The sequence below is a fragment of the Schistocerca serialis genome, chromosome 1, assembly GCF_023864345.2.
Source record: "Schistocerca serialis cubense isolate TAMUIC-IGC-003099 chromosome 1, iqSchSeri2.2, whole genome shotgun sequence".
Lineage (NCBI taxonomy): Eukaryota > Metazoa > Arthropoda > Insecta > Orthoptera > Acrididae > Schistocerca > Schistocerca serialis.
This window is the reverse complement of record NC_064638.1, coordinates 159,211,201-159,233,931: the sequence shown is the minus strand read 5'-3', so window position 1 is coordinate 159,233,931 and position 22,731 is coordinate 159,211,201. Positions and strand designations below refer to the sequence as shown.

At 42.8% G+C, this 22,731-nt stretch overlaps 1 protein-coding gene across 1 annotated transcript in view; it reads left to right on the top strand.

The window, feature by feature from the left end:
• Positions 1-22,731, top strand: part of LOC126464785 (calcium-activated chloride channel regulator 1-like) — a 376,818-nt gene that overhangs the window by 345,233 nt on the left and 8,854 nt on the right. Inside the window, exons 2-7 of the mRNA XM_050096258.1 lie at positions 12,772-13,045; positions 17,861-18,014; positions 18,312-18,524; positions 18,706-19,051; positions 20,927-21,259; positions 21,903-22,130. Coding sequence (XP_049952215.1) covers positions 12,772-13,045; positions 17,861-18,014; positions 18,312-18,524; positions 18,706-19,051; positions 20,927-21,259; positions 21,903-22,130 — 1,548 coding nt within the window. The remainder of the gene's footprint in view (positions 1-12,771; positions 13,046-17,860; positions 18,015-18,311; positions 18,525-18,705; positions 19,052-20,926; positions 21,260-21,902; positions 22,131-22,731) is intronic.

The following is a 22,731-nucleotide window of genomic DNA, read 5'->3' as shown; positions in this document are numbered from 1 at the left end:
GCAAGGATAAAATATTTGTAGACACATCTTTGTATTGTTACTGTGCAAGGCTTTAGTTTGTGGAGTTCGAGAGCGCGAGTTCTTCTGCACCCTGCAATGGTGAATTACTTCAAGAGTCACGAAGACGCAAAAACAAAAGAAACACGTCGAAAACTCGGGGCGAGTTACGAAACAGCGTTGAAGAAACACAGCGGTAACAGCTTGCACTCGAAGGCGGATTTAAAGGCCCGTGGTCGCGGCGGGGCGCCGGTTATCGATATAAATTGTGGAGCGGGCGCCCGGGGAGGACTTGGCGGTCGCAGAGCAGAACAGCCTCCACTCCAGTCCGCCAGCCACTAAATCATTAGGCGGCCCCAAAGAACGCGCCGCAACTTTGCCCCGCAAGTGCGGGCGATACTTTAAGGGAGTTTCGCATAAATTTCTTCTGGTCCGCATTTCATTAATTCTGAAAGGCCGGCTCCGTAATAAGCCCTGCTCGGGGAATTTGGGAATGAATACTTAAGTTATTGTAATGCTATTCTGGAGTCCGGAATTGCCCTGCTCTGTAGCGCCGGTAATGGGACACAGATGTATTTTCAGTTCGCCACCCGCTTCCCTCCCCCCCCCCCCCCTTCCTCTAATCCCTCCTACGAGTCCCCCCCCCCTCCCCCCACCTAAATCACTTCGCTCCGAAACGAACGATCGTGTGGCTATTAGACTAACCATATGACGTGCCACAACTGGTCACGCTGCTAGAGAATTTCGCTCGGAGGCACTGTATCCGAATCCGGCTCGCCGCCGCATATGAATTTCATATCGTAGGCTGGAGCGTATATGTTAAGTAGATCGGTCTCGTAGCAACTAGACTGCGTTCAGGTGTTTCATGCTACGAGTCAGAGCGAAGTGGTGCAGTGGTTAAGACACTGGACTCGTACTGGGAAGGGCGGTGATTCGAACCCGGCCTGTAGCCTTGTAGGACATGTGGTGCGACGGAGGTGGATTAATAAAAAAATAAATAAAATACAATAAAATAAAAAAAATTAAAAACCCTTCCTTGTAGCCTCCTTTCCTGTTTGGTAGACCTTATTGGCGTCTTTATTGACAGGAAGAGGGGGGGGGGGAGGGAGGGGGAACTTCTTTCTAAGTTTGGGGTAAAAAAGTGGTGTTGGTATTAGCTTCTCTTTTTTTGTCGGTTTTGATATATCCAGGAATGTGAGGAACACAATTGGGAAAAAGTGGTAAAAAAGTACCCGGTCTAATCATCCGCTCTTTGATTTCCCTAAATCGATAAGGGAACTGCCCGGATCTGTGCTCCGTCTCTACTAACCTCAACGTGACAGGAGGTGAAAAGAATAATTTTACTTCCTTTTTTTGACGCTACGATACACAGTGAAAACGTAATTATCACCAATGATACCTGCGTTCAAAATATTGAATGTTGAACGCAGAAATTGGAACAATTCTAAAACACGCTGCTAGGATCGTAATAGACTGATGCAGTCTATGCGAAAGTGCAATAGAAATGCTCGGGGAACTTAAATGGAAACCTTTAGAAGAAGAGCGACCGACGTCGTTCTCGTGAAACTTACTTGGGTAAATTTCGAGAACCGAGACTGTTAGTGTAGCCATTATCTGCAGCAAATGTACAGGGTTATTCAAAATTACCTCCAAGGTTTCAGAAGACGACTATGCGAAAACTACAGGACACACAGAAACATTACACATATCGTAACACGCGCCGTAACGTAATTGCATAGCACACCACTAGGTGGCTGGCGTGTCAAAACGGGAAGACAAAACAACCACTCCGTACTCTAGCATCAATTAGTTCGATCGAGTATTTAGGCAACCCAATATGTGGGTTTCCAAGGCGGATTGCTTCACTACTTCCCCAGCAATTCAGGTCAGCAACTTCAATGAACACACATAACGATGTCAGCCGCATCTCGAACGGTGCCCATTTTTAACGCCTGTATGCGAGTTAAGAGATGGGGAGTTGATACGTGTCCATTTGCTGTAAGTCTTGTTGTTTTCATGCAGTCGTGTTTCGAAACCTCGGAGGTACTTATGAATATCCCCGTACACGTATTCGTATTATAAACTGAAATGTCTCTTTCGTGCTGCAGCGTATGTTTGATTATGTTGCAGACGTGTTTAACCTGTTACATCACGGCATCTCCAATGACGAGACGAGAAGAAATGCAGATTATGGCAAGAAAAACGAATAAATATTATATCCACTGAAAATTCATTCATGCAAAAGGAGAACCGCGTGTGGAATACAAATAAATATAGATTGCTGCAAGAAAAAGACGTTTCAGTTTATAAAATGAATATCAGATAAGCGAGTAAGACTGTGCATCTGTTCTGTTACCTCCACTCTACAGGATGTTCGGAAATTCCCATTACAAACTTCTAGGACTTTTAGAGGGGAGTGAGTACATAATATTTTGTTCTAGGACAGTTTCACTTCAGATGTTTAACTCCTTTACTTCAGCTTGAGAAACTGAATTAGCCATGAGGCAGTACAGTTATTAGGTGACAGCTCGGAAGGAAACATAACTAAACATCCATTTATCACTTAAGCACCCTTATTTGACTTAACACTTAAACATTGCCTGTTTACGTTATTCCAAATCAAAAAAGAACCCAGCATACTGTGCGTACGGAACAGTATTGATGCATTACAACAGCAGCTCGATGTGGCAACCACCAACGTTGTTATAGACATTGTATCAAGGAAGCACGTTCTGGTACACACTCTTTGTCCCACTTGGTGTCTCTTCATTTTTTACTGCAGTGGCCAGAACTCGTGGCAGCACGTCGTCCTCCGTCTCTACAGGAGTCTCGTAGCAAGACAGACGTTAAGTGACGTAAGGAGACCATCTGACGTATTACACATCATTCTGTCTACCCATTGCATACCAGGACAAGCAGCTCTGAAACTGTACTGTTTCCCTCTGCAGATGTGGACATATTACCCATCTGAACCGCCATAGAACAGAAATGGAACATTTCTGAAACACTATGTACTCACTCCCCTATACAGGTCCTAGAGGTTTGTAACGAGAATTTCCGAACCTCGTGTATATATCGCAATGAAATGATGTGAATAAGGTAAGAGGGTCTCGAGCAAGTACAGAATACGTTCTTTTTCCCTTCTCTCAACACACTAATTGAGCAGGGCACAAAATGGCCGATGTTGGCACGAAGTAACTGTGTCGTGCATTCTGTAGTGGCTTGCAGAGCAGAAAGTTGAATGCGGAAACGAAGTCTATTAGGAAATAATTAAATAAGGAATATTTAAATTCGCCCCAAGACATTTGCACACATGTATATATTCCGCACGTTACCGTAAGGTGAGTGATAGGGGGTACTAAGAGCATCATTATCTTTTCGTTCTTCCGTGTTCCATTTACGAATAGTGCACGAGAAAAACGATTGATGGTAAGCATCGGCATGAGTTTGAATTTCTCTTATTTAATCGTCATGGTCATGTATGTGGCAGTAAGTGATATGTCGCGTGACACGTCTTGGAACATACGCTCTCGGAATCTTCAAAGTAAACCTTTCCACAGTACACAGAGCTTCTTTTGCAGCGCCTGCCACTACAGCAAAGTCAGCGAGAGTTAATACCCGACAGCTGGCAGCGCTGTTACCAGCTTTCAACAGGAGTCGCAATGGGCTGCGGGCGAAAACAATAGTCGCCCATAAAACGAAATGATAGTATGATATTATTGGCCGGGAGATGTCTGGGGTTGTTCGGCCACCTGTCGCAACTCTTTCTATTTGATGCCACTTCGGCGACTTGCAAGTCGTTGTGATGAGGTGAAATGACAACACAAGGACCCCGACCGCAGAAAATTTCCGGCTCGGCTGTGGTTCGAACCTGGGACCCCGCGATCTAGACGCAGCGACACTAACCATTTTTTTGTCTTCTTTCTTTCGATCCGTTTCTTCGTTGTCTTTCATCATTGATTCTGTGCGGATGTCGCATGATGTATTTCTAATTACTCACAGATGCTGTTCCTTAGCACTGTTATTTTGTTAGTGTCTCGAACATTAACTCTAAAACATCGTTTAATGTAGTATGTTTAAGGTAAAGAAACTCTAACACTTCAAAGATTTTAGAATTTATTCACACTTAACATTTATTTTAGAAGTCACATTCAGTAGAACACTATGTGCCATTATGGCGGCAGCATCTGTGAATAGATCGGTAAATCTGTTCTGCACGAGACGCTGCTGTAGATTGCCTCCACCATGATCTGTTAGTCCGCAGCTCGTGGTCGTGCGGTAGCGTTCTCGCTTCCCACGCCCGGGGTCCCGGGTTCGATTCCCGGCGGGGTCAGGGATTTTCTCTGCCTCGTGATGACTGGGTGTTGTGTGACGTCCTTAGGTTAGTTAGGTTTAAGTAGTTCTAAGTTCTAGGGGACTGATGACCATAGATGTTAAGTCCCATAGTGCTCAGAGCCATTTGAACCATGATCTGTTCCTTTGTCTCTTTTGTGCGGACTGGAGCACGGCTCCAAAGATCGAATAAGGCATCACACGCAAAGATGTCGCAATTCTGCGGCGTTTAATTATCACAGAACTGCGCCCAAAAATTCCTGTCAACGAAAGGCGCGGAGTAAATATGCCTCAAAATTTCTGGTATACTAACTAGATGACGTATAACTATGAAAAAAGAAAGAAAATGTTAGCTCAAAAACTGTTGCGTACTTCCTCTGAAGATTTTATCTGGTAGGTGATAGCTTCTCCAAAGGCAGGAAAAAAAGTACCTGACGCTGCCGCAACTGGTGTTTCCGAGAACTTTTCGAGCCATGCGCGATGCCGGTCAGAGTGACAATATGACTTTTTTTTCGTCTCGCTGTCGCGCTACGCTATCCTTTTTGGATCTGTTAACGCAAATCTGCGGCGGATGCAAAAAAAAAAAAAGTGATGGACTGCGTCCCCGGGCGAGTTATTACATTCGGCTTGGTAAACATGGTCGCATGTCACAGACAGCTGTTGAAAAGAGATATACTAGCTCGTATATTTTTCGTGTGAAACAGCAGAAACGAGAAATAGCGATCCTTCTTGCGTGTGTGTGTGTGTGTGTGTGTTGTGTACCGCTAGGTGATATGTCGGCAGCATGCGCGGGTACATACGAGTATATGCCCGCCCGCCACGGCGGTTCGGAGAGGGGAGGGTCGTTTGCTCGCCCCGCTCCCTTCCACCTCTTTTGCCTCTGATTTGAATTTTGAGTCGAGGGAGCGGCTGTGTCGGGTTTGTTTCGACCAGTGCGCCAGTCGGGCATTATGAACGGCGCTGGGCGTCCCAGCTGCGCGTGACTCAGATTCTTTGTTTCAAGTCCCACGTAAAGCATTGTGGCCGACTGGTGACTTCGCCCAGAGACTCGTCAAGGCAGATGTTTCGACGTTTGGAGCGAGGGCAGAGCGCTGACGCATAAACCCTCATGAGGCTGCAGCCGCATCTTTGTCCGGTAGGGGGAGGGGGTTCACTAACCAGCGGAACGGTTACCTAGAATCTTCCCCTACACTAGTTTTCGTAACATTTATGCATATCAACAAAAGCAAGAGGAGGATAATGGAAGGTAGTTGAATTAAATCAGGTGATGCTGAGGGAGATTAGGAAATGAGTTTTGCTATTTGGATAGCAAAATAGGTGATGATGTGTGAAGTAGAGAGGATACAAAATGTAGAATGGCAATGGCAAGGAAAGCGTTCCTGAAGAAGAGAAATCTGTTAACATCGAGTATAGTGTTAAGTGCCAGGAAGTTTTTTCTGGAAGTATTTGTATGGAGCGTAGCAATGTATGGATGTGAAACATGGACGATAAACAGTTTAGACAAGAAGAGAATATAAGCTTTCGAAATGATGTGCTACAGAAGAATGCTGAAGATAAGATGGGTAGATCACATAACTAATGAATAGGTACTGAATAGAATTGTGGAGAAAAAGATTTTGTGGCACAACTTGACTAGAAGATGGGATCGGTTGGTAGGACACTTTCTGAGGCATCAAGGGCTCACCAATTTAGGACTGGAGGGAAGCGTGGAGGGTAAAAATCGTAGAGGGAGACCACGAGGTGAATACACTAAGCAGATTTAAATGTGGGTTGCAGTAGTTACTCGGAGATGAAGAAGTTTGTACAGGATAGAGTAGCATGGAGTCACTCGACTGAAGATTACAACAACAAAATAGCGAAAAAAAAAGGTTCAAATGGCTCTAAGCACTATGGGACATAACATCTGAGGTCATCAGTCTCCTAGACTCAGAACTACTTAAACATACATACGGAGAAGCCGTTTAACGGCGATAACAGATTCATTTCTTTTCAAATTATGTTCGGCAGTGAAAATACGATACTAAACGGTCCACTGCGCCGTTGTTCGTGAAACTGGATGCTCTAACCGACAGAACAACAACGCTCGAGGGTGACCAACCGCTCCCCTCCGCTGCTATTACGGAACTAAAATCCATGCGTTTAATTTGCCCCACCCTATAGAATGGACAAGAGCAATGTAAAACACGAACAACAGCTAGTAAAAATAAAATTCTAAAACCGTTTATAGCTGTTACACCGGTGTTTATGACTTTTAGGTTCTGTCGCATTTCTCTTCAATTTAGCTGCGCTGAGTGGCCACACGGTTTGAGGCGCCATGTCACGGACTGCGCGGCCGCCAACTTATCGGTTAAGACGATATTGCCGGAGTGGGGGTCAGCGCGGTTATATCTGTTGTATACAAGTTGTGTTGTAGTCGTAGAGCGTTCGAGAGTATTCAGGTGCATTCGAGATCATTCGTTAGCAGTCGGGAATTTTGGTAATAGCTGCAGAACATTACAGAACAATCACGAATGAATTTTTTCCCTTCAAAAATATATTGAAGTGGAAGAGACAGAAGATGCACTTATGCTCACCAAGATGTGATAGCGCGCGCTTGATATGCTCTTATCTCCACAACTACAACAGCTGTCAGTTACAGACACTATAGTATGTAATGGGAATACAGAGGTAGCACCAGATACAAAAATCGTTGATGGGCGGTGTGTGGTTTTGGATTTATCGTTAACTTCACCCACAAACATTTGAATTTATACACGATATCGATTGTTAAACTTGTTGCTGTGCAGACGCTCCGTTCAGTGGGTGGGTTGCTGTGCAGACGCTCCGTTCAGTGGGTGGGAACGGACATTTGTCGGTTAGGACTGTTACGCGATGGGACTGAGAGCCGCCATGGGTATTTTCTCGTGGGGCAAGTTTGTTGCACTGTGCGCAGGTGTTCGGCCGCTAATGGAGGTGCTACAAACAGGTTGCGGCTTGTCGGGTGGAGCACTCCCCATTGTTGGGAGACAGGGGCGTGGCAGCGGGGTACTTACCGGAGCAACAGCAGGTATACGCAGCAAGGGGCGGCTGCCATTGGCCCGCGGGGCTTCGCACGTCGCCAACTGCCGGCGGAAGTTTAGAAAAACTCCCCGCTACCTGCCGCTGGACGCATTACGCCGGAACCCGGCTCCGCCGCCACTGGCGCGCTACTTACTACTGACACCGCGGCCAGACACTTTCCGCACTTTACAGCTTCTCCGGTAGCCGAGAAACACCTCGTGTTACCGCGTAACAATTCCGTTGTAGTCAGTCAGTTTTAATATCAATACTGTACATTTCTGTCAGTTGATGCAATATCAGAATCCATTTGGATAAGAAACAGTCGTTGTTGTAAGGCTTTTCTTTTATAAAGATACAACGGATTTGTCGAGTAGTAAATTAATTAACATGGCCGAGGAATAAACTGTCAACGTATTTATCTGGAGTATGGCTGTTTAGTGATGGTGTTGTCTATAGAAAGGTTGTAAGGACAAAAACTGTAGAGAAATATACGGAAACTTGCAGAGTATCGATGACAGATGCAGGGCACGGAAGTTGGCTCTGAACGTAAATAAATGTCGCATTGCGTGTAAATAGGCGAAGAGGTTCATCGTAAACAGTAACAACCGTAAAATAATTACGAGTAACCGTGTGGATCGACACAAGCGGAATGACAATTTAAATAAGTTGTAGGAAAACCGGATGCCAGGCTCAAGTTTGTTAAGACTTTCAAGGCAATGTAACTCATCCAATATCTACGTCTACATCTACATGGATACTATTCAGATCACATTTAAGTGCCTGGCAGAGGGATCATCGAACCACCTTCACAATTCTCTATTATTCCAATCTCGTATAGCGCGCGGAAAGAATGAACACCTATATCTTTCCGCAAGAGCTCTGATTTCCCTTATTTTATCGTGGTGGTCGTTCAGCCCTATCTAGGTCGGTGTCGACAAAATATTTTCGCACTCGGAGGAGAATGTTGGTGATTGGAATTTCGTGAGAAGATTCCGTCGCAACGAAAAACGCCTTTCTTTTAATGATTTCCAGCCCAAATCCTGTATCATTTCTGTGACACTCTCTCCCATATGTCGCGATAATACAAAACGTGCTGCCTTTATTTGAACGTTTTCGATGTACTCCGTCAGTCCTACCTGGTAAGGATCCCACACCGCGCAGCAGTATTCTAAAAGAAGACGGACAAGCGTAGTGTAGGCAGTCTCCTTAGTAGGTGTTACATTTTCTAAGTGTCCTGCCAATAAAACGCAGCCTTGGGTTACCCTTCCCCACAACATATTCTATGTGTTCCTTCCAATTTAAGTTGTTCGAAATTGTAATATCTAGGTATTTAGTTGAATTTAGAGCATTTAGATTAGCCTGATTTATCGTGTAACCGAAGTTTAACGAGTTCCCTTTAGCCCTCATGTGGATGACCTCAGACTTTTCGTTATTTAGGGTCAACTGCCACTTTTCGCACCATTCTGATATTTTTTCTAAATCGTTTTGCAGTTTGTTTTGATCTTCTGACTTTATTAGACGATAAACGACAGCGTCATCCGCAAACAACCGAAGACGGCTGCTCAGATTTCTCCCAAATCGTTTATATAGATAAGGAACAGCAAAGGGCCTAGAACACTACCTTGGGGAACGCCTGAAATCACTTCTGTTTTACTGTAGTTGCTTACAAAACACTTGATTCTTGAGTACTGCGCTTTAGTCTGGGACCCTTAGCAAGTTTGATTAATAGAAGAGATAGAGTGTATATAACGAAGAGGGCGCGTTTCGTTTCGGGATCGTTTAGTCGGCGCGAGAGCGTAACGGAGATGTCCGACAAACTCCAGCGACAGACGCTGTAAAAGAGGCGTTGTGCATCGCAGAGAGATTCACTGTTGATAATTCGAGATCATACGTTCAAAGAGGAGTCGGGTAGCATGTTACTTTCGGCCATTCTTCGTGTGGAGGTTTGTTCTCGTGCACTATTCGCGAGGGGCACCGGATTGGGAGGAATGACAGTGGTACCAGAATCAACCTCGCCTCTGGGGACTACAGACGCAGGCGTCGTCGGGCAGTCCTTTGTCTCCCTGCGGTCGAGACGCCCCGGCGATGACGGGCCACCGCCAATGACTGCCGGTGCCTGCCCTGCGGCTGAGCGGCCCGCGACAAATGAGCTGGCAGCCGCGGCTCCTTATCTTTAACGACGCGCGCCAACGACCCGGCCGATCGCCGCCGTAACTCACCGCCAACAGCCGACACCTGCGTGCGACGGCTGCGAGCGCCGGCCGACTTCCGTGCCGGTCCGCCAACACCGGTCATCTCTATACTACGTCGATGCGGCTACACAGCCTCGCATACATCGCGTCTACGGAGTATCACTGGAACGCAAAAGAAAATACTTTCTGATTCTGTGCTCGCGTGAACCTAATTCATTGTATCTGCATTGTTTAAAATGAGAAATTCCGATCTCTGCCGCATTCGGGCAATGAAGGAATTCATTGGAGACAAATGAAAATTTGTACGTACGCGGGACTCCTGCTTACAAGCTAAATGCAGTAACCATCTACGCCACTCTGGCAGGGTGATTTAACGCAACTGCACGCAGTACTCAAGCACGTCTCTCTCTCCTGAGTCCAAACTCCCATTTGTCGCATACTACCAAAGTAGCGCACCCTAGCCCTTTTTTCCCCTCAATTTGCTCGTCGCACTAAGCGAATTCCCGAACGAGGTCGGGCGAAGAGTGCTCTGCACCTGAATGATCATATTAGCCTTCGTGGTGCATGTATATCTATATATCATATAGGTAAGTACCTGAACTGCCAAACCCGACACCCGTTGCATGTTGCCTATCTGACGGCTTCTACATCTACATCTACATCCACACCCATACTCCGCAAGCCACCTGACGGTGTGTGACAGAGGGTACTTTGAGTACCTCTATCGGTTCTCCCTTCTATTCCAGCCTCGTATTGTACGTGGAAAGAAAGATTGTCGGTATGCCTCTGTGTGGGTTCTAATCTCTCTGATTTTATCCTCATGGTCTCTTCGCGAGATATACGTAGGAGGGAGCAATATACTGCTTGACTCCTCGGTGAAGGTACGTTCTCGAAACTTCAACAAAAGCCCGTACCGAGCTACTGAGCATCTCTCTTGCAGAGTCTTCCACTGGAGTTTATCTATCATCTCCGTAACGCTTTCGCGATTACTAAATGATCCTTTAACGAAGCGTGCTGCTCTCCGTTGGATCTTCTCTCTCTCTTCTGTCAACCCTATCTGGTACGGAACCCACACCGGTGAGCAGTATTCAAGCAGTGCGCGAGCAAGTGTACTGTAACCTACTTCCTTTGTTTTCGGACTGGATTTCCTTAGGATTCTTCCAATGAATCTCAGTCTGGCATCTGCTTTACCGACGATTAATTTTATATGGTCATTCCATTTTAAATCACTCCTAATGCGTACTCCCAGATAATTTATGGAATTAACTGCTTCCAGTTGCTGACCTGCTATACTGTAGCTAAATGATAAAGGATCTTTCTTTCCATTTATTCGCAGCACATTACACTTGTCTACATTGAGATTCAATTGCCATTCTCTGCACCATGCGTCAGTTCGTTGCAGATGCACCTGCCTCCTTCCGGTGGCAACAGAAATTTGATAGCATTTCGTGTAATTATTGACAGAATTAAAAAAGCTGTCATAATCTACTCATCAAGAAGTATAACCTGACGTTAAAAGTTTAACGTTCTCGGTTTGTCTAGAGGCAACGTAACCGACAGCACTCATAAACTCGGACTTCATTCACCTAGATTGAGAGCACTTAGCGACTTCCAACAAACTTTACATGTAACTTCAAAACATTTCGGAACTTTTTCTCGCTGACCCCCCCAGAAAATAAAGAAAAAAAATTATCGTATGCTAAATTTCCGCTTGTTATGCACCAAAGCTTCTACATCACGCGCGACGTTTTAAATTCTTACTTCTTTGCTACTAACTCTATTCGGAACACATTTTACAGATAGTATCAACATATACCTCTGAATGTACCGTACTTGAAAATTTATATGATTGTATGACACTTAATTCAGGAGATAAGACGTCATGAGTGCTCCCATTATAAAACACTGAATGAAAAAAAAGTCTATACATGGCAATTCGATTCTTTAACACATTGCAGTCGGGCCACAGGTACTGGTGCAATCCATTTGAAGTGGAACACTTTTTCACCTTTTTTGCACTCGTTGTTACCTTCAAAATAAATGATATGCGTCACTGAAACTGCCGAGAATATAATTATGATACCTAAACACAATGACTGACCATTATAATCGCCATCTATTTCAGAAGAACTATTTCAGTTTCAAACACATCATCGTCAATTTCTGATCCAGATTTGTCGAGCAGCCTCAGAATTTCCTCTTCAGTCAAACTATTACAATAAACTTTTATAATAAACTAAACGTTTGCGATAAAGAGAACTACAGATTCTCCGAGCGCCGTCAGTTAACGGCAATAAATGCGCGCTCGTAGTTTCTGCGGACAGCGATTGAAATGTGTTAAAGAAGCGGAAATTTACTGATATTCCAGTTTCGTCTAGAAGAAGCCAAGCGACTCTCCGTGGTACATTAACTATATTTCAAATGTGGATGGCAAACAATAAAAACCTCGTGACTCCTTCTGCATGTGAAAACCTTGTGATATCGGTAACCCGTAACGCCAATATCAAAGAGAGATTTGAAAGTGCTCGGATTTCTCTAATCTGTCAACAACTAAGATTCTACTATACAGTTACACGTATAGTAACATTATATAATTTTACATATTTTTAAAAAACAGCTTTTGCTTTTCTGTAAAATTTAACAAAATCGAGTTACGAGGTTTTCATTGCCTACATTCGATATGTATTTATTGTGAATTCACCGTATACGCACGTCGCACAAATCGTTCGTTAACCGCTTCATTCAGAGCTTTTTGTCTCATCAGAATAAATTCTCATTTATCAGCTAATTTTCCGCTGCCAGTATTAATTACACCATGTCATCTGCGAAAAGTAATCTCAATTCCTCTTTATTGCTACCACTGCCCGTAAGTGGACCTAAAATGTGTTTGGCATTATTAATGTTAAATATGAATGTATGCTTTCCCGGCGTATACAGCTGGTGAAGAGTTCTCAGGCTTCCAGCGGGGTGGCGGTGTCTTCAAACCAGAACTCTTCACCAATTATTGATGTTATGTATCTTAGCAATTATCCGAAATCGAACGATATCTTTTGTTCATTTCAGTCAGAATATTTCAAACAAAACATGATGTCCTTTGAAGCTCATTGTTACAGTGTCCATATGATCATCAAGTTCCGAATTTGAAAGATAAGCGTACTTTATAATAGTACTTAACATTTCCATTAACGTATTCCGCTTGTGTTATTTCCAGATTTCACTGGCCGGCGCCTCGCAGTTCCTCCACGCGGCGCTAGAGGGCAGAGCCTACCTGAGGACAGTGACGGTGCTGCTCCCTGACGCCTGGGCCGACAGTTGCTCACCCCGCTACGTGACAACTTCGAGCGGCGAAACAGCAGATATCCGAGTCAGCGTCCCACATCCCGTGTTCGGAGACAGTACTTGGACACAGCAGTCACAAGGATGTGGGCAGCCCGGAGACTTCATCTATTTGAGTTACCGTCAGCTATTAGAAGGAAAGAACTTAGGTTCGTAACAAATTAAAAGTTCCTAAACCTACTCAGCAACAAATACAGTCCACGAATTCTCGTAAGCAGTTCAAGGACATGAAATACTGTTACACAAACCTATATTCTGATTTAATATACAATGTTTAATTCTTCAAGATAAGATCACCAACATTTCATTTCATCCAAACGTTCTGTAAATAATGACTGCGAAACGCGTCAATGTTAATGAAGAAGAATCTGATGAGGCGACATAAAAAGAAGACAAGTGAGTCGGATATGTAACTCACTTCGCACGAAAGCGACGCTATTCTTGACTCCTTACCAGTAGTTCTGCGAGATGTCATAAAACTGTCTTTAGCATTTGTTACTCCCTTGTGTACTGGTGAAGCGATTGTCGAGAGGCATTCACGAAAAATTAATATTGAGAGCGTGATGTATACTTTTTGCCTATACCATTGGTTACCGTCTTACAGACAACCGAATTGTTTGGAACTCAAATATTCCAAGAGAAGTCTTTTATTAAGAAATAAAGGAAGATGTAGTTACTTTTCGTATATTCCTATTAGTTATTTGTCTGCATACCCGAGCCGAAAACCATTTTCCAATGCACTCTCCTATTATTATTACATTCTACACGTTTTCATTCCGATTAATTAGACAAATAAGTAACAACACTTGTAGGCAGTTTGTATTGTGATGGGTTCATTCCTTTTCCACATTCTTCTGCGAAAGACAAAAGTAATACAAATGGTAGGTGGGAGGATAATAACACACTACATATTTATTCAGCTGTGTAGTCTAGGAAGCGAAATTACACGATATGGATAAAACAAGCTGGAGTAACAGTTGTAGTAAAAGAGAGTTGTTTTTAGTAACATAGGTCTGCCGGTATCAGATTTTGATATCATTACAAGAACATTTCTGTAGTGAGAAATGAAAGGTGGTCTGCAGAAAGAAAACTGTAGGAACAGACTGGACGAAGCTGAAATGGGATGTTAAGATCTCTTTAGCAAAGATGTTTTGCCATCCATCATGTTTTGGACAGCGTACTCTACCCTCAAGCATGTACGCTGTTACTGTATCGGTAAAACAGTTATTTGGATATTGTAACAGCGGAGGCTAAGTTTAGTATACACACATTCCTTAAAATAATATGATCCGCAATTTCCTGGTAGAATACCCCCGAAGGGAAGCATGTCATCAGCTTTATACACGATAATATGCAAGGCATTCTACACTCCTGGAAATGGAAAAAAGAACACATTGACACCGGTGTGTCAGACCCACCATACTTGCTCCGGACACTGCGAGAGGGCTGTACAAGCAATGATCACACGCACGGCACAGCAGACACACCAGGAACCGCGGTGTTGGCCGTCGAATGGCGCTAGCTACGCAGCATTTGTGCACCGCCGCCGTCAGTGTCAGCCAGTTTGCCGTGGCATGCGGAGCTCCATCGCAGTCTTTAACACTGGTAGCATGCCGCGACAGCTTGGATGTGAACCGTATGTGCAGTTGACGGACTTTGAGCGAGGGCATATAGTGGGCATGCGGGAGGCCGGGTGGACGTACCGCCGAATTGCTCAACACGTGGGGCGTGAGGTCTCCACAGTACATCGATGTTGTCGCCAGTGGTCGGCGGAAGGTGCACGTGCCCGTCGACCTGGGACCGGGCCGCAGCGACGCACGGATGCACGCCAAGACCGTAGGATCCTACGCAGTGCCGTAGGGGACCGCACTGCCACTTCCCAGCAAATTAGGGACACTGTTGCTCCTGGGGTATCGGCGAGGACCATTCGCAACCGTCTCTATGAAGCTGGGCTACGGTCCCGCACACCGTTAGGCCGTCTTCCGCTCACGCCCCAACATCGCGCAGCCCGCCTCCAGTGGTGTTGCGACAGGCGTGAATGGAGGGACGAATGGAGACGTGTCGTCTTCAGCGATGAGAGTCGCTTCTGCCTTGGTGCCAGTGATGGTCGTATGCGTGTTTGGCACCGTGCAGGTGAGCGCCACAATCAGGACTGCATACGACCGAGGCACACAGGGCCAACACCCGGCATCATGGTGTGGGGAGCGATCTCCTACACTGGCCATACACCACTGGTGATCGTCGAGGGTACACTGAATAGTGCACGGTACATCCAAACCGTCATCGAACCCATCGTTCTACCATTCCTAGACCGGCAAGGGAACTTGCTGTTCCAACAGGACAATGCACGTCCGCATGTATCCCGTGCCACCCAACGTGCTCTAGAAGGTGTAAGTCAACTACCCTGGCCAGCAAGATCTCCGGATCTGTCCCCCATTGAGCATGTTTGGGACTGGATGAAGCGTCGTCTCACGCGGTCTGCACGTCCAGCACAAACGCTGGTCCAACTGAGGCGCCAGGTGGAAATGGCATGGCAAGCTGTTCCACAGGACTACATCCAGCATCTCTACGATCGTCTCCATGGGAGAATAGCAGCCTGCATTGCTGCGAAAGGTGGATATACACTGTACTAGTGCCGACATTGTGCATGCTCTGTTGCCTGTGTCTATGTGCCTGTGGTTCTGTCAGTGTGATCATGTGATATAACTGACCCCAGGAATGTGTCAATAAAGTTTCCCCTTCCTGGGACATTGAATTCACGGTGTTCTTATTTCAATTTCCAGGAGTGTATTTCCTATCCTCAGACACTTTTACTCCGGTGCATACCTGGCTACAATAGTGCCAATGACCAATGACCTCGCTGTTTGGTCCCCTCCCCCAAATCAACCAAACAACCAACAGTGACAGTGACGACGAGCCATTCCAGCTGCTACCTTAGGTGACTTAATGAATCAAAGGAAAAATTAAATGTAGATGGCCGAAAGGAGATTTGAATCACAATCCAGTATACAACCAATGTGCTATCTCGCTCGGTGGACACAGTCCTTATTAGCAAGGTTCGTAGAGAGAGAGAGAGAGAAACTTTTTAAGTCCAATAGCGAAACCTACTAGTGGATATCAAAAACTGCATTCGCCTAGTGGCGTCTGCTATTAGGGTGGCCAACAACTAATAAAAATACAAGGTTATTAACTTACTGTAAATGACTGAAACGGTTTTACAGATTTGCTGTAGCTATTTAACTTGACGTACTGTCAGAGGACTTTGCATATATATATATATATATATATATATATATATATATATATATATATATATATATATATATATATATACGTTTTGTTTTGGCATATTACAAGTGTTCCATATGTGCCCCCTACTGATTTTGCAGATAAATGGATAATCGAGTTCTTCCCATGTTCGGCGCAGTATGTCCCTATCAATCTGTTCAAAAGCACTGCTGATATGAACTTATAGTTCTGGTAGGTTTGTTAGTACAGGAGGCGTAAACACTGAATCTTTCATGTACCCCCACACAAAAAATCGCGCGAAGGCCATGACATGAATTGTTGATTATTAACCACACTACGACCGATCCATCGGCTTCTCAGTTTCCTGTTTAAGAATTCACTATCATCATGATGTAAGTGGAATGGAGCACCATTCCCGTTGGTAGATTAAGTCCACACTTATCCCGTTTATGCGGGGCTCCCAAAACAGGATTTCGTTAACCGATTTCCCAATACCGCTTTTGGGTGGGCATGTAAGCACTTCAAAATCTATTCTGGAAATCCGCTTCTGGTTGCCGGTTTTACAATTCCGCAATCGATTTTCGCTCCTATGTAAACGCAGGCTGCTCCTATGTAAACGCAGGCTGTCAGGTTTCGTCTTGTTTTTACAAATTTTCGGCTAATATGTACCGAGTGGCTTTTTGTACGGCGAAGGATAAGTAAAAATATTAGACTGAAGCTGTTTATACCTCGTCTAATTGAAGATAAATAGCGATTGCACTAACTAAATCATAAACTGTAACAGCTGTTTTCCGAGCGCCATATTTAACTGGGCTAGCAAATCCACTTCAGGACTTCACAGGTAAACGCGACAGCGAAAAACGGTTTCCGCAAATCGGTTTTCGTCCTGCGGAAGATGTGTCGCATGTAAACGCATTGTCTGTCGCTCTCTCTGTCTGTTGTCGACTTCTGTGGGCTATATGCTAAAGTCGTTCACACGCGATCAACCTTTTCTTCATTCACTGCAGCTCGACCCATTGGTTTCCCCTTGCTGAGGCATCCTGAAGCTTTCAACTGTGCATTCCAGCGCCGAATGGGGTTGACATTTGGTGGACCTATGTCGAACTTCGTTCTGAAGTGTCGTTGCATTGTTATTACGGCCGACTGATGTGAATGCATTTCACGCACAACAATGCTTTTCCGGCACCTGTCGCCAATTTGCCTATTTGCTCACTGCCGCGCTCGTATTACAGAAATCTGAAATGCGTACAGTGACTTATTATTGATTTTTAATTAGAACACTTAACGTAGCGACTTCTTTCGTTGGAATATTACGTCTTGCAGATGATATGGCCATAGGCGTCCGCAGGAGAGAGTGTGAGGGGCAGTAGCTCACCGAATCTGGAGCACAATTATTATTCGTTACATAATTCTCATACATTTTTACAAGTGATTTATAGTGATTCCGCCACACCCTTTTTTTAAACCAAATGTGCGGTAGTATTAGTGGATGATCGTAGTGAGACAGTACTGTGACCTTAGAAACAACTGTGTAGTGTAAAATGCCAATTTTAGAACCTTGCCCCCACCTCCCCGAATAAATTACTGCGGACGCCAATGGATACGACGTAGCATTATATTCTCTCTACATGTAACTTTCATTAATTTTCTTTTCCCCAAACTCACGGACGCACCAAAATGATGACTAATATACTTTGTTTTTATTCTCTCAACAGCCCGCTCTCTAGTGAGAGAGTGGACCAAGTACAGGTATGGAGTGTTCGATGAAACTGGATACCACGGCGACTCAGTTTACCCCACTTGCTACTACGGCGATCAGAATAAGAGCAAAGTGACCGGCTGTTCTGACTTGCCAATAGCAGACATGGGGTAAATATTCACAATGTTACTTTAATGATCAACGTGCAATGTGCATTTCTTCAGACTGGCATAGATTGAAAAATATAATTTGTGTCTGAGAGTTTTCTCGTCAGTTATTAAGTACAGTAGATGAATGGTGCAAATACATATGTTACAATATAACAATGTTAACAATATATTCTGTGCACCTCTGTCACATAAATACTGGTACATCGTATTTTCTGGATTCGAAATTAATACTCAGTACAAACTCAGGTTTCATGAAAACTTCAATGACTCGAATAACAAATTTGGTTTTTGTTTCAGGATATGTGATGATCCTAATCTTGTATACAATACAAGCAACATGGTTCATGCTGATGCAAAATCATCAATTATGTTCGCTTCTGAATCTCCCCACATCACAAAATTCTGTGACTCTCAGACGCACAATAAACATGCACCCACGAAACACAATCTCATATGCGAAAGGAGGAGTGTGATGGATGTCATCCTTCAACACCCAGATTTTATCAACAGGTCAGTATAAGGCGAATTATGTATATGTATATAACACAAGAAAAATTGTTTTTATTCTGCAGTTCACAGAAATAGCATTACTTATGCAGAAACTTTTTGTAAATGGAAGCTGCAGGTATCAGAAAACGTACAATTTTACCATATTCTAGGATCATTAAATTACATGTCTTAATATTTACAGTGTTGGTGATGCATCCGTTATGACAAATACCACTCCATCTGTCTTGTACAAAAAGAGGAAACTGACCAGATATGTTCTGGTTGTCGAGGAGACAATGGCCATGCACGTCAGGGAATCTTGGGTGTTCCTACGTACAGCAGTTCGTAAATGGCTGGTATACGATCTCCCTGCTAACACAGAAGTTGGTCTCGTTCTTTGCAATGAAACTGCATCAAATCGAGTACATCGGCTATCTGAGCTAACCAGTGTGACTACGAGGGATTTTCTAGCTGCAACCATTCCTTACACACCAGGAGAATCACATTCGGCAGGCTGCCTACACTGTGGTGTCCGAGAGGCTCTTGATGTAAGTACTCTCATACTGAAATCGTCTCTCTTTATAATTGACTTGCATGTGATTTTAGAGAGAAATGGTTGAAAAAGTAAAATATAAATGTGAACATCAGTTGGCATGGAGAAGGTTACTAACTTAGCAGTCACCCGAATAGTGACATCCAGAGCTGGTTCGAAAAGGAAATGGCATCTGTTCCCCAGGGAGGCTGAGCTTAGGAGGAAAGATGAGATTCTAGAGAAATGACACAGTGAAAGACAGAAAAGTCACCCATCTGCCAGTTTTCTGTCCCTTATGGAATGGATGTCGTTCTTCTGCTTTTGCCTGTCTAAATTCTTCCCCCACCTTCCCTTTCCCCTCCCCAGTGATGTTACTGTTAGTCCCCAAAAAACACTTATTTGTCTTTATTTTCCCAGTATCTCATTGCTCTGGCTGATGTCTTCTATGATACACCAGAATTTATTGATATCGTTGCAAATACAATAGAGTCGAAAGGAAATTTTAGTATCTTTATGTGTATAATCTTTTCCACTACTGTTTATTCCTTTACTGTAACTTTTACTGTACTTGCCTTCAATTGCATACTGATGATTTTCTAGTACCATTTGTGTAAGAATCTAAAAGATGAATTAAAGCAACTGCAAAACTCACATATTGTTGTCATTATCATTATATTATTATTATTTTCTTGGGTGGACCAACTAAAAACCAGGTGCTGATTTCTGTTCCTTATTCTTTGTTCTTTTGTTTTCTTCCAGTACTCTTTCATTGATTCGTAATACTGCCGTCCTCTGACAGCTTCAGACTAGCTTTTCTTTCTTTCTTTTTTTTCCAACCTTCTATCAAGGAATTCTTCCTTATTCATTACTTACTCTCTAAGCACTTCTGTCATTTGCTTCTTTAGCTTTAATATTACATTTTCCAAAATCTTTTTTTATTTTGTGGATCCAACTTGATGTTGCACAAATATCTGCAAATCTTTTTGTTTAGTCTTGCATTTGATATAAATGTCCAAATAATTCCAGTCTTCCTTTTCTCATTACTTCTGATATGTTCTCTATGTTTGATAAATTTCATTGTTACATTGTAATTTCCAACTTGCCATTGTTTTTCGTGGGCCTATATGTTCCTAACGATTCACTTTTCTAGTAATTCTGGTTTACTAGATTGTAGTTTAATGCTGGAAATTGGCTTGCATACAGAAATTCTGGTATTTCCAACTTACCTAAATTGTAGTTAATGCTAGACAGTCACTTGCAAATAGATGTTCTTGCTTCACTATGGTACTGTACTGTATCATTTTTGAATTTTTTGAGAAAAACTTTTTATTGTAAAGCTCTTCAGTTATGCCACATATTTTATATACTATCTATTTCATCTAAAAGCTTAATTTGTATTACTGCAGATATCACATTGTCAGAAAGTATAGCAAAATCATCTACAAGTGTGAAACATTGTTGTAATATTTTTGTTTACACTTCCCAACCCTATTTGTGTAATCTCATATTCATTCACTTTTGCATTCAAAATTCTCACTGTTTTTTCTAGAACACAGTGAAAGAGAATTGGGGACCTTGCTTTACACCTGTATGTGTTTCGAAAGACAAATGTTTTTCTCACAAATTTCATTCTATTCTCTGTGTCTGTATAAGTTTCATGAATTAGATTTGCTAATTTAGACTTTACATCAAATTCTCGAATTATTTTGTCTTTGTTTCTCTGTCAACAGAATCAAAGGCTTTTTTAAAATAAAAAAAAGATTATTAATTTTATTACTGTCATTATTTTTATGATTATTTTGAAGCAAAAATGTGATTCACTGTAGCACCATGCTGTTCCAATACTTACCATATCAGCAGCTTCTCATTTATGTGTGTGATTTTGTTCTAGATGCTGAAGGACAGAGCTACTATAGCAGGACCTGCAAGTTCTGTTGTCATAATTATTGCACCTGGCATGGACCACGTCACAGAACTCAATGCTTTACTGCCTCGTGCTGTCAGTTTTGGTGTGAGGCTGGTTACAATAAATTATCCAAACATAGCGAGATCGGCCCCCTTGAATTCACTTGCTCATGCTACAGGAGGGGAAGCCTTTACAGTTCAAGAACAACGTTATAATATGGCCACTTCTTATGTTACAACCTACTTCAAACTGGCTAATATCCTGTTCAGCATTGCTTCTCAATACTATGAAGGCAGACCAGGCGTAATGCCGATTGAGGTGAGTATTTTATGTTCTTCGTAAGGACCCTGCCTTTTGATAATACCAAATTTTGATTTCAACTAAATTTCAATATAGAAGAGGCAAAACAGTAACTTTTGGAGCACAGCTCACAAGCCACTATTGGAAAAATCTCAGTTGAGTCTCTAGCTTTTGGAAATTTCCTCCTGAGAAAGCATCTTTCTTGCTTGTGTTTCTCCTTATCAAGGATCTGGAGTGACTTTCACTTCCCTCTAGTACTTGTACATTATACCTTTGCTATTCTCTGTTCCCTCTCCTTCAACTGATGAAGGAATACTTTTAAACTTCTGATAGCAAGAGATTCACATGAGTGTTTCCTAAATGGCATGCCTCATCTCTACTCCCACTGTTCCTTCTTCCCTAGCTGATGTGTACACACTCTTCTCCTGTCTCAAATGTTGATAATATGATTTTTTCTGTGCTTGTGAGTCTGTTTTTTCATGTTGTATCTTACAAGTTAGTCTTAGATAAAAAGGATGACAATTTAACATAAAAAATTATGATATATGCTGTTGTTGTTCATAGAGTAAATATGGTTATGCATCAGTTTGTTGCATTTGCAGACATGGATCTAAAAGTAGTTTCCAACAGTTAAAATGAAACATAACTATGTACCTTACAGGTTCATCGCCGTGAACTTTCTGATGATGGTCGTAGCAGTGTGACTGGCAGTTTCGTTTTGGAAGAATCGCTTGGCGAGCCTGCACAGTTTAATGTGTATACCCATAACTCAGAAATGCCTTTAATAAGAAGAATGTCCCTCACAAGTCCTTCACAGATAGTTTATTCAAGGAGATCAGATTCATTATTGTCTTTCAAAATGCTTACACTTCCAGCAAATCTAAATGAGGTCAGTGAATTATCATTTCTGTAAAATAATATGCAGTCTCAGTGATTCTTTTTCGATGCATTATACAATTACATGTTAAAAAATTAGATTACTTTAACTTTAACATTAGTTCGGGTTTATAATAACTCATTGTAAATTTACTATCTACCGAAAATTTTATAAAACTTGCTTGAAGATTATTAGAGTGAGATTATTGGAACAAAATTAGTACATATTTAATGGCATATATTTAAGAGATAACTAAAACAATAAAAGTATGGGGGAGGGTAGGGAATGGGCAGTAGTTCAGAAAAAGAGACCAGGATAACAATGAAGCTTCCACATTTAAGACTTTATGACCTGTTTGTATATTTAAGTAGGTGATGTTACATATGAAGGTGTCAAACAATTTGAATAGCTTAGTTGTTAAAGCACTTGTCCGCAAAAGGCAACGGTCCCGAGTTTGGGTCTCAGTCCGATACACTGTCTTAATCTGCCAGGAAGTTTCTCTCAAACAATTGATTGCATAAAGCAAACATTCCAGATTAAGATGATCGTTACAGATAATGACAATAGAAATCTTGTTTTATTATTATTATTATTATGATTATTATTATCATCA